General features: G+C 35.3%; 1 protein-coding gene across 3 annotated transcripts in view; it reads right to left on the reverse strand.

The window, feature by feature from the left end:
- Positions 1 to 17218, reverse strand: part of LOC124370011 (ubiquitin carboxyl-terminal hydrolase 32) — a 142720-nt gene that overhangs the window by 1999 nt on the left and 123503 nt on the right. For all 3 annotated transcript variants that reach the window (XM_046828286.1, XM_046828285.1, XM_046828287.1), the window contains exons 25-30: positions 9947 to 10137; positions 8368 to 8454; positions 7347 to 7467; positions 5378 to 5569; positions 3834 to 3976; positions 971 to 1089 (exon numbers count right to left, since the gene is read on the reverse strand). In XM_046828286.1, coding sequence (XP_046684242.1) covers positions 971 to 1089; positions 3834 to 3976; positions 5378 to 5569; positions 7347 to 7467; positions 8368 to 8454; positions 9947 to 10137 — 853 coding nt within the window. The remainder of the gene's footprint in view (positions 1 to 970; positions 1090 to 3833; positions 3977 to 5377; positions 5570 to 7346; positions 7468 to 8367; positions 8455 to 9946; positions 10138 to 17218) is intronic.

Genomic DNA, 17218 nt, shown 5'->3' on the forward strand with positions numbered 1-17218 from the left:
GAGGTTGTGCACTATCACAGCTGGATGTGTACTGAGTCATAGAACACTCTGTACTACATTAGTCCCCTCCCAAATTGTAACTTCATATACAAGGTAAGAGTATACCATACCACATGACGTGTAACAGTCTTCACTGAGGTTGTGCGCTATCACAGCTGGATGTGTACTGAGTCATAGAACACTCTGTACTACATTAGTCCCCTCCCAAATTGTAACTTCATATACAAGGTAAGAGTATACCATACCACATGACGTGTAACAGTCTTCACTGAGGTTGTGCACTATCACAGCTGGATGTGTACTGAGTCATAGAACACTCTGTACTACATTAGTCCCCTCCCAAATTGTAACTTCATATACAAGGTAAGAGTATACCATACCACATGACGTGTAACAGTCTTCACTGAGGTTGTGCGCTATCACAGCTGGATGTGTACTGAGTCATAGAACACTCTGTACTACATTAGTCCCCTCCCAAATTGTAACTTCATATACAAGGTAAGAGTATACCATACCACATGACGTGTAACAGTCTTCACTGAGGTTGTGCACTATCACAGCTGGATGTGTACTGAGTCATAGAACACTCTGTACTACATTAGTCCCCTCCCAAATTGTAACGTCATATACAAGGTAAGAGTATACCATACCACATGACGTGTAACAGTCTTCACTGAGGTTGTGCACTATCACAGCTGGATGTGTACTGAGTCATAGAACACTCTGTACTACATTAGTCCCCTCCCAAATTGTAACTTCATATACAAGGTAAGAGTATACCATACCACATGACGTGTAACAGTCTTCACTGAGGTTGTGCGCTATCACAGTTGTAGATATTATATATATAAATTTATATAAAATATACAGTTTTTAATAAACTTTTTTATGGAGTGATTTACAATTTGTGTATTCCTAACACCAGAAAAACACAAAATTAGATGACCCCTACCAACTGATAAGGACTGACCTGGAGGCTGAGATGGTATGGTGGGATTCGGAGATTCACTAGGTTCCTTAGGTACAGGAGAATGATCGCTGCCTTTGTTCGAGCCCTCTGCATTGCCTTCATTCTGCTCCTCTTTACTCCTTCACACAAACATTAACCCTTGATTACTGAGTCCAATTCACTGTCACATACTTACTAACTGTTTGTCATTTAATTTTGATAATCTATTTTGTTTTTCTCGTTTCAAACACTGTATTTGTTAATTTCTAGACTACTATCAAATTAAATTATTTAGCTGTTCAAATGATATTGTATTGCATTATCCTGATAAATCTACATAAAACAATCTTAACACAATGTACTATGTTTTGGGAAAAAAGGGAAAAGTGTTAATTTACTTATTTTTATCGTGAAAATGTAGAATTACAGTGTATATTAGATAAACTAAAATAGATACAAATTATTTTTCTAAAGTCAAACTTCAAGTTGTTTATGTAGACCAGTAAAAATGTATTAATAAAAAACTTTTTTAACTGACTCGATTTTTTGTTTACTCTTAACCCTTTAACGGTTTTCTTTTTGTACCTATGTTGTTTTACTGAATATTTTTGCTGCTTTTTGCAGACTGGTTTGCAGAGTTTCGATACATACTTTTTATGCAAAAAATAGTTTAGTTTTTTTTTTAATATTACTATTTTTTACACACACTCTCCACTCTTTTTTTTAAGTCATTTCAGTATCCATGATAGTGTCATATTCACGTAAACGAACCCAATCATTTATTTGAGCATCAGATATTTCCATGGTACAATAAACACTAAGAATAATACCATAAAATACTCCAGGACAGATGACATGCAACAACGACACGCGGTAGCTGTCTGCACTGTGTGACTACAGCGAAGTCATCAAAGTGCAAACACTCATGACAGAGGAAGTGCTGACATCTAGTAGAATACTCCAGGACAGATGACATGCAACAACGACACGCGGTAGCTGTCTGCACTGTGTGACTACAGCGAAGTCATCAAAGTGCAAACACTCGTGACAGAGGAAGTGCTGACATCTAGTAGAATACTCCAGGACAGGTGACATGCAACAACGACACGCGGTAGCTGTCTGCACTGTGTGACTACAGCGAAGTCATCAAAGTGCAAACACTCATGACAGAGGAAGTGCTGACATCTAGTAGAATACTCCAGGACAGATGACATGCAACAACGACACGCGGTAGCTGTCTGCACTGTGTGACTACAGCGAAGTCATCAAAGTGCAAACACTCGTGACAGAGGAAGTGCTGACATCTAGTAGAATACTCCAGGACAGATGACATGCAACAACGACACGCGGTAGCTGTCTGCACTGTGTGACTACAGCGAAGTCATCAAAGTGCAAACACTCGTGACAGAGGAAGTGCTGACATCTAGTAGAATACTCCAGGACAGGTGACATGCAACAACGACACGCGGTAGCTGTCTGCACTGTGTGACTACAGCGAAGTCATCAAAGTGCAAACACTCATGACAGAGGAAGTGCTGACATCTAGTAGAATACTCCAGGACAGATGACATGCAACAACGACACGCGGTAGCTGTCTGCACTGTGTGACTACAGCGAAGTCATCAAAGTGCAAACACTCGTGACAGAGGAAGTGCTGACATCTAGTAGAATACTCCAGGACAGGTGACATGCAACAACGACACGCGGTAGCTGTCTGCACTGTGTGACTACAGCGAAGTCATCAAAGTGCAAACACTCGTGACAGAGGAAGTGCTGACATCTAGTAGAATACTCCAGGACAGATGACATGCAACAACGACACGCGGTAGCTGTCTGCACTGTGTGACTACAGCGAAGTCATCAAAGTGCAAACACTCGTGACAGAGGAAGTGCTGACATCTAGTAGAATACTCCAGGACAGGTGACATGCAACAACGACACGCGGTAGCTGTCTGCACTGTGTGACTACAGCGAAGTCATCAAAGTGCAAACACTCGTGACAGAGGAAGTGCTGACATCTAGTAGAATACTCCAGGACAGATGACATGCAACAACGACACGCGGTAGCTGTCTGCACTGTGTGACTACAGCGAAGTCATCAAAGTGCAAACACTCATGACAGAGGAAGTGCTGACATCTAGTAGAATACTCCAGGACAGATGACATGCAACAACGACACGCGGTAGCTGTCTGCACTGTGTGACTACAGCGAAGTCATCAAAGTGCAAACACTCATGACAGAGGAAGTGCTGACATCTAGTAGAAAACGCCAGAACTATTTGCGTGTCATAGAAATGCTTCTTGTACAATATTATGGCAGGTAAGAGTATAAAACAGGAACAACATAACAATGTGTAATATTACGACAGAATCACAATTTTACACAATCGCTATGAACATAATATTACATCAAAAACCGTGAAAGGACTAAAGAGCCTTAACTGCATATACACTCGACAGTTGACTTTACAGTAAATGCTGTAAGCGTGTAAATGAGCAAAAACGACATTCAGCCATATTCATGTTTTTTAACTGTAGGGTAGAATTATTTCGTAAGTGTATGCGGAGAGTATCTTTTGATAGTTTAGAGATGTACTTCATAACCTGTTGTGTGCTCACCAATGGATATTAATTAACTAAAAAGGTACAGAATATGTATTTATATGTTAACTGTGTTATTGAGTGACCTTCGAGTATATGTAATATTGTTCAGTAGGACGAATTTAAATTCATGGAGTGGGTCGTAAATTTTATCTACTGCATAAATTGCCAAAAAATTGCAACTTTTAAAAAATTCTTGCAAAGTAACATATAAACCATTATTATAAGTAAAGTAATACAACGTTTTCTTAAAACAACATATAAAACATGATGTGAAACTTACATGGCCTTGTGCCTAAGAATTGTCTCACGAGGAATCGAGGCTAGGTATGATGTGGGCTCAAAGTTGTGTAATGGAAATTTCACGACTTTCTGTGACTTCACCCACTTTCCATTTAGGAACTGAAATCTCTTCAGGTGGACAATCTGCAACACATTGTTTTGTTAAATTGACAAACTAATTTTAAATTGATAAGAACCGATTCTATAATATTCTACGCAATTTTTATTTTGACTCAGAACATTATGTCTCAATTCGATGAAGTTTATGTTATTAATAACATTGATGCTTTTGGTAAAATATTTTCATGTGGCTTTACAATAGGAAGAAAATACTGAAGAAGACTCTGTGGCCAAAACAGGCAGATCGGAACAATTCCTTTTAACTTTTCAAACATAACGAGTAAATTATATGTTTAACACTACAAATTTGTAGTAATAAACATATAGTGTTTAAAAGTATCTATCAACTAACAGACTATAGTACATTTAATGTCCACTTTATTACTTTTCACAAATTTTGTGATTGTGAGTAGAGACAGGCAATTACGGCTATAAAATAAGAATTTTTCATTTTAAAACTGCTTGTTTTACAGAAAATTGTTCACATATGTATGTAAAACAATTATTACTTTATGCAATCAACATCTAGAGATAGATAAAATACGCAGATTGTCTACTTACACCTAAGGGGAAAACATTGGTTCTAACAAAAAGAGTAAAATTACCAATGTTGCGCAACGTGAAGTAGCCAAAGAAGCAATACAGAATTATATCTCTAGAGAGGAAAGTATGTTCTTATAGTGATTCTTTATTTGAAGTTTATTTTTGACAATGGAAGGATTGTGAAGGAAACAGGATTTTTCTGGACATTTGCCATTGTTCAGTGAAACAAAAAATCAGTAACACTACGTTTCAAGATCTGCAATCTGATCTCTTCTTCAGGTAAATAACTAACCTAATACATAATTACAAACTAGGTTAAAATAAATAAATCATACCAGAACGTTGTGACACGCGCAATTCAGGAATCACAACGACCATGTTGTTTGTCAACTTCACTAACTCTAAAACATGCACTTAATACAAAAATAAACACAACACTAATTATTGAAACAGAACTACAGAATACAGGTCACAATACGTTTGCAATCATCGACCATCACCTACGACTGACCAGAGGCCAATAGCAAATGGCGAACGTCAAGGCAGAAACAAGATGGCGGCAATAAAAAGAAAGGGGGACAGGAATGGGCCCTTTTAATGTTATCGGTATGATTTGTTTATTTTAACCTAGTTTGTAATTATGTATTAGGTTAGTTCTTTACCTGAAGAAGAGATCAAATTGCAGATCTCAAAACGTAGTGTTACTGATTTTTTGTTTCACTGAACGATGGCAAATGTCCGGAAAAAATCCTGTTTCCTTTAGTGGTAGTGTAAAAAAGCTGATGGAAGATCAGATATTGTTCATTTTCGACAAGATTATAACAAACAATAGATAATCTGGAGAAGGTTAATTATCTTTTATAAAGGATATAACCCACTGACCAGAATCGGAGGTAACCTCCAGATCTCCAGTTTCTTGCTCGCCAGCTGGTGTTGCTTACACTTGGAGCAGTAGTACTTCTCCTCGTCTCCTAACTGTTCCTCTTTGGTAAAGGCCTCTAGGCAGTAGTCCAGGTTGATAGGCTCATGTTGGAGTTGCCTCATCATTTGTACACTGCTGTGCTCCTCAAATACCTGTATTTTACACGGAAAAGCACTACTTTTAGCTCTTTAAACATCAAAAACATTTTTGTACACTAAGGAATATCAAAAGTTCTTTAAATGTACTTATTTTTCCTGTCTGCTAAAATGAAAACCGATGGCAAACAGGATAAACAATCTGTCTTTGCATAAGCAAAGACTCAACATTACATTTTGGTATAACTTGGAAGTGATTTGTGTGAAATAGTTGACATGTTGAGGACCAATGCATGTGGTAAGTAAGGCACTGAAGAACATAGATATTCTAAAATGTATTAAGCTTTCAGTGATGACCTACAGGATTTCAGCAATGATACAGGGCCAAGGCAACCCTTAACTTCTTGCGTTGTAAAACACATTGAACATGCACAGTCTTTTGTTCCTTCAGATCGTCTTATTATGAGGAAATGACAGCAAAGAAAAAATTAAAGAGGATTGAAAGTTAGCTGAAAAACTCAGCCTAAAATTATGGCAAGCTTCTTGAAGGCTTTTTTGACAGCCCACAATCTGGGGAAATTGTATAAAAAGGTTGAGTTTTCACTCAGTAATTTCATATATCTGTTTGTTGATATCCAGTAAAGATAAGCTTAATGAAAATTATCAGCACTAACAGTCTACACAACTGAACAGTCACGCAATAACGTGGGTGTGTGTATCACATGGCAGCCTCATATTGCATTAGCTTTTTACTTATTGGACAGGCATTGCATTAGTAAATTAACCTTTGATGGTTGGTTTAGTCATTAATCAATACTCAGTACCTAGAATAGCGTGAAGTACTCAAAGCATTTGAACACAGTGCTTCTTCATTTCATGGAGATTTTAATTTTCTCAGGTACTTTTCTAAATCGTACACTTTATTTAGTTTGAAAGAATTGACTTACTAAAGGAGATTTGTAAAGGCCGCTACACACGTTCAATTCGGCTTGTCAGTTCGGCTTGTCAATTCTAACTGACGCAGCAATCACATACACACGTTCAGTTTGGCTTGTCAGTTCGATCTGGTTAATTAACTCCAAAATTTTGTTGTGCTTGTGTTTCGGAAATTTCAAGTTAAATAATGTTTTCGGTCGATGAGTTATTACTAATATATGGTGCAGTGGCTTGTGTAATTGTGAAAATAAGAAAGCGTCAACTCAAGCGGGATCAGTGGACTAAAGACTGGCTTTGAAAACAAGCCCAGTACTCCCATGTTAACCTTTTAAAAGAACTTCGGTTTCACCCCAAAGATTGGCATAATTATTTGCGGATGAACGAAGAAACATTCTTTTCCCCTAAACAACTCTATGAACTGAAGAAGGAAATCCTTACTCCAAGAACTCATTGCACTGACAACACAGTGTAATGTAAATAAAAAAAAAACTACTTTTTCAAAGTATGCTGTCACTTGGAAAAGGGCTATAAATTTCACTGACTACGGACACAGCAGCAAACACGCGGGACAGTTGCTAAACAGACGCCTGTCATTGGTGCGCATGCGCAGACAGTTGATTTGAGGAACTGAACTGACGCTCCCATACACACGATCAGTTCGGCTTGCCGTCAAGCCGATGTGTCAAGCCGATGTGTCAAGCCGAAATGATGAATTTCCATCATGCCATCGGTTCAAATTTCTGGCTTGAGGTCACATCGTTTGAACAAACTTTTGCATACACACAGTCAATTCGGCTTGTCAGTTCGGCTTGTTCACATCGAATTGACAAGCCGATTTGAACGTGTGTAGGCCGCTTAAAGAATGCACACATGCCTTCAATTGACTATCCATACAAACCTTTTCTTGAGCGGTTTGGTAACGCAGATGCAATGCAGTTGGATCCCAGTCTATGGCAAGGAAGCTGCTGGAGAAGTTAAACTCTGTATCACAGCACTGGATTCGGCAGCCCCTACAGAACCTGTACGCAGGAAACAGACTTGCATCATGTCTAGATTTATTATATGAATTCAAAATTTTAAGTATCCGTTAAACATCTAAAAAAAATGATACCACAGATTTGCTTAACTATTACAGTGACATTCTTTGGATATGTAGAGACACTTAAAACTTGAGCTGAATATATTTGTACAGTTATTAAAATTTTCAAATGAACATCAAATTTTTAAATATTCAAAATAAGCTGGTCTATGTAATAGAAAAGGACCTCTATACAAGATAATATGTATAGAGGTTTGTTTAGTCTTAACATTCAAAAGCGGTTGGTCTAATTATAGAATTAAATAAGATTGTGCTTCAAGTAAGAGACGAAAATTCAATAAAAAACATCATTACATCTGACATTTAGGTCTATGAATAAGATACGCTAATAGCGAGCATAAGAGTGAGAAAAAGTAAGATATGGTGAAATTAGGAAGTAAAAAACTGACAATAGAAAAGAACAAATTTAGAAATAGATATTGGAAACCAAAATGTTTTGACAATTGGGTATCTTAAAAGGGAGTCAGGAAAAAACGAAATAATTTTAAACGGAAGGCAAAACGCTATTTTACTGATGATCAAGTACAAAGAATACTAGAGAGCCCTTTCGGTCTCGTCTGAAAAAAAATGTAGTGTTGTCAGCACTGATAAAATCTCCGGCATCCTTTGGAACTAAAACTGGAAGAGAGCCAAAACAGTCGGTGAAGAAGCTCAAAACGAACTCTTTATATTGTTTCAACATTCTAATACGAGAAATAAAATAACCTTGATTTGAAATAGTGCTCGTCTCTCTGACTTTCCGTAGATTCACCAAAACAACGCTCGTAGCGTGTTCAAATTTCTACTCTTACATAACTAAGAAACAGAGAGTGGGCCTAACCTATACCACGGACACCAGGCACAAGCTGTACCCTCTCGGTTCACTGCCTTCAGTACGAATGGGAACTCGTACCCCAAACTGTCATCACTGCAACAGAACATTGTTTTAAAGTTCAAAATGGAAAATGCACAAAATACTACAAAAAAACAATACATCAATTCTTTTTCAAATTATTGAGATTAACTTCTTAAATTACATTAACTGGGCTAGCTGAAACATATCTAAAAGCCCTACATACATTTTTCCAAGATTACAAACAAATAAAATAAAATAATAAGATTGAGGTTAAAAGTAAGAAAGGTCCATGTGCCCTAATTTCGCCTCTGTACTCATGTAAAAATAAAGAAATTACGACTAAGACTATGACTATAAGTAAAGGGTGATTGATAAGTAAAGCTTCAGAGGTCATTATGTCATTATTCGGTGAATATCAAGATAGCTTATCAGACCCATTAGAAAGATAAAAAGGTCAAAAGTGTATCAACTAATTATTGGATCAGTCAGTTTTAGTCTGATGTTCTTGTACAAAATGAACGAGACAACTTTTCTATTGCAGTTGAAACAAAGAGCTGTAATCGAGCTCCTTGTCGCAAAAGATATGCCCAAAACATATGAAAACTTTCAGCGATTGGCAATTGAGCCCCTTCCCCACCCATCATACAGCTCAGATTTAGCAAAATGTGACAACTAACTCTTCTCACAATAAAAGAGACCAAAAAGTAGTTTGGTATGAATCTGATGATGAAGTCAAATCCGTAGAAGGAAACTGACTCAAAGGTAAAGATGACTGACCTTCTTCAACGGAATTCAGAAACTGATAACTGATTCACCACACCACTGATTTAAATGTATAGCACTCAACGGTTATTACATTTAAAAAAATATACAGTCACTTCCGTCAAACGTGCAAACAGTCAGAGCTGTCTGTGAAGTTTCTACTCAAAATACGAAAAAAGTATGAAAACTAATTTAATTAGTACATAACACTAAAAAGTTAAAATGCACTAATCCACAAAAGCTCGTTCATTCCTAACATAAACACTCATGTTTAAATCGAACAATAACAAACAGGCCGACCCGTATTACATTGTGAGACGTCGGTTTTCCATAGAGTACGAAGTATATTTTGCCAAACGGAGTTGATAAAAAATAATGAACCGGTAATATATTTCAAGCTCTTTCGTAATATATTTGTTAAAAGTCATTTATAAAAAGATTAATACTTGAAAATTAAACATCTCTACACATCTGCTTTGGTGACAAACATTCGTCTTTGTAGATTCAGATATTTGAAAACGAATATTCGTTGTAGCATACCAGCTCGAGAGTAAAATAAATGTAAGAAATTATTTATTTAATAAGAACATCATGTTTGTGTTACCTTTATTACGTCCATTGTTGTAATGCAGTAGTTATATTTTGTTATCATAGTATCAAATCAGGGCAAGTTTAGTGTACTAATAATACATACTGAAAAATTGTTTTTTGTCCCGCAATACAGGGAATTAAAAGCACAACTCTAGTGAAACAATCCATCAAGGGACAATAATAGTGATCTCTGTTACTGTTTAGCACTGACCAGTCCATAGCGTGGTTCGGTGGGGCAGTCTCTGACGGTGGGAGGGGGGACACTAGCCGAGCCACCTGCAGCCACACTGACTGGTACAGGTCTTGGTGACTGGTGTTGTCACAGCAAGGAACGATGACAGGCACACCAAACAGACTGGGCTTGCTCTTTTGTGACGACACAAAGTACACATCTTGCTGGATCTATAACAGAGATCACAAATCTCAAATATTAGTAACTGGTGTTGTCACAGCAAGGGACGATGACAGGTACACCATACAGACTGGGCTTGCTCTTTTGTGACGACACAAAGTACACATCTTGCTGGATCTATAACAGAGATCACAAATCTCAAATATTAGTAACTGGTGTTGTCACAGCAAGGGACGATGACAGGTACACCATACAGACTGGGCTTGCTCTTTTGTGACGACACAAAGTACACATCTTGCTGGATCTATAACAGAGATCACAAATCTCAAATATTAGTAACTGGTGTTGTCACAGCAAGGGACGATGACAGGTACACCAAACAGACTGGGCTTGCTCTTTTGTGATGATACAAAGTACACATTTTGCTTGGTGTAAAAGAGATCACAAATCTTTAATATCAGTTATTATAGGTTTAGACCCTGTAGTTCCAGTAGCATATACAGTCTCTAGTAAGGGTAGATTATACAGGTTACTTTCCACATGGCATACGATTGCTATAGCCCTTATAATACGAGTTAACCAACCCTTTAAACCTAAATGTTTGGCCCCCTTTAAAACAAAAATGAGGAGTAGTGATAGTAATAAAATTATTTTAAATAGTATTACAGAGTTGAAGTTGGTTTTAGACAAAATGTACAATGTAGATGATTATGAGAATTATATTGATAACTTAGACATATTAGAAAATACTTTTGTTAATAGAAATAACTGGTTACTTCATTACAATGTTCAAGGTCTTCTGTCCTTTACAAAGTTAACAGAGTTACAAATGTTTGTAAATAAATTTCCCATTAAAGTCATTAGTCTCAATGAGCACTGGTTGAACAGCTCTCAGCTATCAAATTGGAATACTTTTGAATGTTTTGTATTGGCTTCTCACTATATTAGGGTAAGTAGTACTAGAGGAGGTTCCTGTATTTTAGTTAAAAAAGGTACACAGTTTATTGAAAGAAATGATTTGATTGTTTCTCTCAAAGAAGATTTCGTTTTTGAGAGTTGTTGTATAGCAATCCCTAATGAGAGCCAACTTGTTATTTCAATTTATCATAACACAAATAAGTCCAATGTAGATGGCTTTTTGATTAAACTTGAAAAACTATTTAAGGCACTAAAAAGAGAATCTAAAAGAAACCAGGTTTATATAACATCAGACTTTAATATTGATATTTTGGAGTCATGCAGAGATTAAAATTTACGAAATAGGTTTTTAAATTTACTGATTTCATATGGGTATACTTACAATTTTAAAATGCCAACTAGAGTAACTAAAGAAACTATGTCATGTATAGACAACATTATTACCAATAATAGAGGCAAAGTAAACTATTAAATATTGAGCTAGGTTTATCTGACCATAGAGCCTTATTAATATCAGTTGATTGTAAGAATGATTTTACAGCACAAAAAGGTTCCACTAGAAAAAGGATATTTACAGCTCAGAATGTTGCTGGTATGGTTGACTGTATTAGTAATACATCATGGAATGTTTGTCAATTAAGCACTGTGCAGGAGAATTTCAATAGTTTTCTTAGCAGTTTTAAGACATGTTTTGAATCTTCTTTCCCTTATAAATCTGTCAAAGCTAAATGTGGATTTAAAAAATTTAGAAAACAAGAGATGGATTACAAATGGTATAATCGAGTCAAGTAAGAAAAAAAGGGAACTACATAAAATAGCAAAATCTAGCAATGATGTAAATTTTATTCAGTATGTAAAAGATTACAAACACATTTTTAAAAAAGTTTGTACTGCTGCTAAAAGAATGTATAACTGTAAATATATCAGTGATTCCAAAAACAAAAGTAAAGCTGTGTGGCATGTAGTTAAGTCAGAGTTAGGTATTAGTACGACTAAAAAACAAGACTGTACAAGACTCAAAATAAAAGATGTAATTTGTGTAGACACTAAGTACATTGCTCATCACCTCAATATTATGTTTGTAAATACTACTTATAAAATTAGTGCAAACCCACAGATCAACTCTGCGATTCAACTTTTAAGTAACTTTAATTGTAATAAGCAAGCCTCATTTGTCTTTAAAAATGTTAGTACACAAGAAGTCCATAGAGTAATAATGAGTCTGAGGAACATAAAATCCGTTGCGTGGGATGAGATCCCAGTGCAAGTGCTGAAGGCTTCTGCGTTTTACATCTCACAACCTCTGGCTTTAATTATTAACCACTCTTTCATGTGCGGTCAATTTCCCTCGCAACTTAAATATGCAGATGTAATACCAGTTTTTAAAAAAGGGGAAAGGCAAGACCCTAACAACTACAGGCCAGTGTCAATATTACCTAGCATATCGAAGGTCTTTGAAAAGATAGCCCACAAGCAATTATGTACATATTTAGAAAACAATGGTTTCCTCTGTAAAAATCAGTATGGCTTTCGCTCTGGCCACAGCACTATTGAGGCAGCATCTGAAATGATTGAGCAAATTCTAGAGGCCTTGGATGGGTCGCAGGATACTGCTGGTATTTTCTGTGACCTATCCAAGGCCTTTGACTGTGTAAATTACTCATTACTTGTAAGTAAACTTAAATTTTATGGAATCTTAGGTAAGCCTTTGGAATGGTTCCAATCATTCCTTACTGATAGGAAGCAAAGAATATTACTCAACAATAATGGCATAAAACATACATCATCATGGGCAAACATATGTAGTGGTGTACCACAAGGATCTATTTTGGGTCCTTTATTGTTTATTGTTTTTATAAATGATCTGCCTTATAATGTTAAAAATAATTTGATATTGTATGCAGATGATACTACATCCCTAGTAAAATGTAACCGAGGACAACATATTAAATCAGAAATTGTTAATTCGCTCATAGATTTAGAAAAATGGTTTACATATAATGGGCTTGTACTAAATAGTGATAAAACTCAAATTGTAAAATTCCAAACATTGCAAAGCAAGACCCTGTCAAATTTTCAGATAAATTTCAAGAATATAACTCTGACTGCTGTAGATTTTAGTAAATTTTTGGGGCTCCTTATTGATAAAAATTTGTCCTGGAGACCATACATAGATGTCTTAAACAAAAAACTGAGTTCAGCTTGCTACCAAATGTTTACATTAAGGGAGTTGGTAGACATTAAGACTAGGCTTATAGTTTATTATTCTTGCTTTTATTCACTAGCACAGTATGGAATACAAATATGGGGCAGCTGCTCTGGCATTATCTCTGTCCTCAAAATTCAAAAGAGATACATAAGAACCATGCTATTTTTGGATATAAGAACCTCATGTAAAAAAATATTTACAGATTTAGAAATATTGACAATTCCATCATTGCATATTTATATTTGTTTAATTTTTATTCATAATCGTCTAAATTCAGGAAATATAAAGCAACATGAGCACCAGTATAACACCCGTTTTAAAGATAGACTGCAATTTCCTGTACACAAATTAACATTATTTGAAAGTTCACCAAGTTATATGGGAACTAAATTTTATAATAAGCTTCCTCCTCATTTAAAACAGCTTAAAATGTCTTGTTTTAAGAACTCAGTTAAAAGTCTACTAATTAGTAAAGCTTACTATAGCATAACTGAGTTTTTACATGACAGTCTTTACGATCACATGTTTTAATGTTTGTAATATTTTAATGTAATGTAAGTTTTATTCTGATGTAATTGTATTACAGATTTAGTATTTATTATTGACAAGCAACCTGTTCACACAACATCTGAAGTTGTAAAATCTGTGAATGTTTTGTTGCAATAAACTTCTTGATTCTTGATTCTTGATTCTATAAAAAACTAAATATTTATCTTTAAGTGCATTTCGAGTTATTGATTTGTCTGTTGTAATCAAGGTTGAAATCTTCAAGCTTTATGGTTGGACATTTTATGTACAAGAGTACTGTACGTTGCATCTGGCTGATGTGAGTCTTCAATAAAACAGTGGCTTTCATTAGACAGAATACTGTTACTATGTTGTTCCTTATTTTTTAATCTTTTTAAAAGGTAATTTTATCAATTACATGTTTTTAACGTTTATTATGTGTGTGTACTGTTTTATATATTCTTATTAGTAATGGGCAAATCCAGAATTTTTGAATCTCAAATCCAAATCTAAAAAATCGAATATCGATTCTGGAATTTTTAATCCTAACAACTTTTTTCAACATAAGTATGATATAAACAAAATTATCACCATTCAAATTTATGTAATTCATTATTTTTTCCCCATATTTCGCCTGCAAATAAATGCAGCAGACTCACGGCAATGCATACAAATAAATATAAAAAATACAAATTGCAAGAAAAATTTTATTTACAAAATAATTTACATTTGTTAATTAAATTATTTAGGCGTTTTCAAACACAAAGAGATGATTTTTATCATCTCTTACAGATTGCAAAAACATGTTTTTACATGTTTTTTGTGATCTGTAATTTGTGTAATGCTGATGTCAGTGAATTAACAACAGCAGACTCACGATGCCGTGCAAATATATATAGAAAATACAAACTGCAAGCAAAGTATTATTAACAAAAGTACAATAATTATTTAATTAGGCAATGTTAAATACATTATTGAATTTGAAAATTCAAAGTATGGCTAAAACACGTTTTAGCGATCGGTAATTGTTTACTGTTGATCAGCTGATAATTAAAATATCATATATTGAATCCCGACAATAAATTCTCTAATCCAAATCTTTGTTGAATGTTCGGTGGATTCGAAATTCAGGATTCAACTTTAACCCACCACTAAATCCTATATACATCAGAGAGCTACAGTAAAATAATATGAGCATCACCACAAAAGTTTTGAGACTCAAGAGTAGTGTTTGTAATAAATTTACAAAATCATGGATGTTTAAAGTAATCGCTCCAGATCAATGGACTTTTGAAGTACGATATTACCTGTTGAAAGAAAGCACCGAGCCCCCACTACTTTTTCTCTCTACCGCTACTAGTCAGATGACACTAATGCTTATACAACAAAGAACTCGCCTGGACTGAAAAAACTCGCTTTTCCTTGATGACTCATTGACAGTATCAATCAACCATCACAACAAACAAACATCCAGCACACAAAACAATTTTTTGGTTGAAATAACTCATTGTTTACTAGCTTAACATAGGAAAGATTTCAACTGTGGGTAGATTCAAAATTCTGCTTTGCAACATAACTATTAGCTATGCTAGTATATAATATGGTTTATATGTACAAAACCCCTTTAGTATCGCTTATCCTAAGTTCCACAAAGCTACTGCTTACAGAAGTTGTGAGTGCAAATATAGAACAGAAATCATTTAGCTGATCTGTTTTGTCCAGCTTTTTTTACTATAATTGAAAATGTGAAAAGCCAAAAGGCTGCTTAGTCTAAGGTACAGGATTTTCGGTTTGAGTTAGAGACAGCACGTGTTGATATCCTGCCTGTCATAGCATTTTTTATCAGTAGTCTAAGGTACAGGATTTTGAGTTTGAGTTAGAGACAGCACGTGTTGATATCCTGCCTGTCATAGCATTTTTTATCAGTAGTCTAAGGTACAGGATTTTGAGTTTGAGTTAGAGACAGCACGTGTTGATATCCTGCCTGTCATAGCATTTTTTATCAGTAGTCTAAGGTACAGGATTTTGAGTTTGAGTTAGAGACAGCACGTGTTGATATCCTGCCTGTCATAGCATTTGTTTATCAGTAGTCTAAGGTACAGGATTTTGAGTTTGAGTTAAGAGACAGCACGTGTTGATATCCTGCCTGTCATAGCATTTTTTATCAGTAGTCTAAGGTACAGGATTTTGAGTTTGAGTTAGAGACAGCACGTGTTGATATCCTGCCTGTCATAGCATTTTTTATCAGTAGTCTAAGGTACAGGATTTTGAGTTTGAGTTAGAGACAGCACGTGTTGATATCCTGCCTGTCATAGCATTTGTTTATCAGTAGTCTAAGGTACAGGATTTTGAGTTTGAGTTAGAGACAGCACGTGTTGATATCCTGCCTGTCATAGCATTTTTTATCAGTAGTCTAAGGTACAGGATTTTGAGTTTGAGTTAGAGACAGCACGTGTTGATATCCTGCCTGTCATAGCATTTGTTTATCAGTAGTCTAAGGTACAGGATTTTGAGTTTGAGTTAGAGACAGCACGTGTTGATATCCTGCCTGTCATAGCATTTTTTTATCAGTAGTCTAAGGTACAGGATTTTGAGTTTGAGTTAAGAGACAGCACGTGTTAATATCCTGCCTGTCATAGCATTCTTTATCATTATTGTCTACCTCGTACTGCACTCTACTGGTTGAGATCTTTTCACAGATCAATAGTCTTGAAGAATGAGCAGTGATAAAACAAAAAAATCTACATCAGCTCTATTTATGTAAAAAAAATTATAAACAATACGGTTCAAAAGAATGAGAAGCAATCCTTATCTAACAAAAAATAAATTAAAATAAAATACAATTTGCAAATTGTACCTTTATGTCATGTTCCATGTCCTTGACATACATCACTATTACTTTAAACCACTGTATGGCTTTAAGTGGACATAAATATATTTTACTATTTTAATTTAACACGTTCACGACGATGTGAACCCGATCAGGAACATGCGATCCATTGTGTACCAGATCTGATACACACCGGACTTTCGTAAAGTGCATTGTGTGCCCAATGGGGTACACGTTGCTATGCATTTCCTTATTGTGTTTTTATTACTTGTCTGTCTTTGAGGTTTCTTAAATTTGATCCCACGCTTAAACAAATACCTCAGACTATTGTGTACCCCGTCGGGTGCATGATTGTTTAATTTTTAAGGCATATTAATTTTATAGAAACCCCTAGGGTACAAGAAGAAACATTGAAATAACACATAGAAATAATTTTGTTTGTGCAAAATTGCGGAACCTACATACTTCTCTCGCTATACTTAGCCGTTTAAAAAAAAAAAACGGAAAACAAAACATTACGGTCTCTTGCCATTATTATTTAAAAATTCGTTGGCAAATAAAAAAGTTCAGAAATAAGCCATCGTCGTGAACGTGTTAAAATTGTGATGGGTGAGTTCCAAAAACGTTAAAAAATGCCTAAGTTGTTTTTTAATTATATGGCAGGATT

Source organism: Homalodisca vitripennis, chromosome X, assembly GCF_021130785.1.
Source record: "Homalodisca vitripennis isolate AUS2020 chromosome X, UT_GWSS_2.1, whole genome shotgun sequence".
Classification (NCBI taxonomy): Eukaryota; Metazoa; Arthropoda; class Insecta; order Hemiptera; family Cicadellidae; genus Homalodisca; species Homalodisca vitripennis.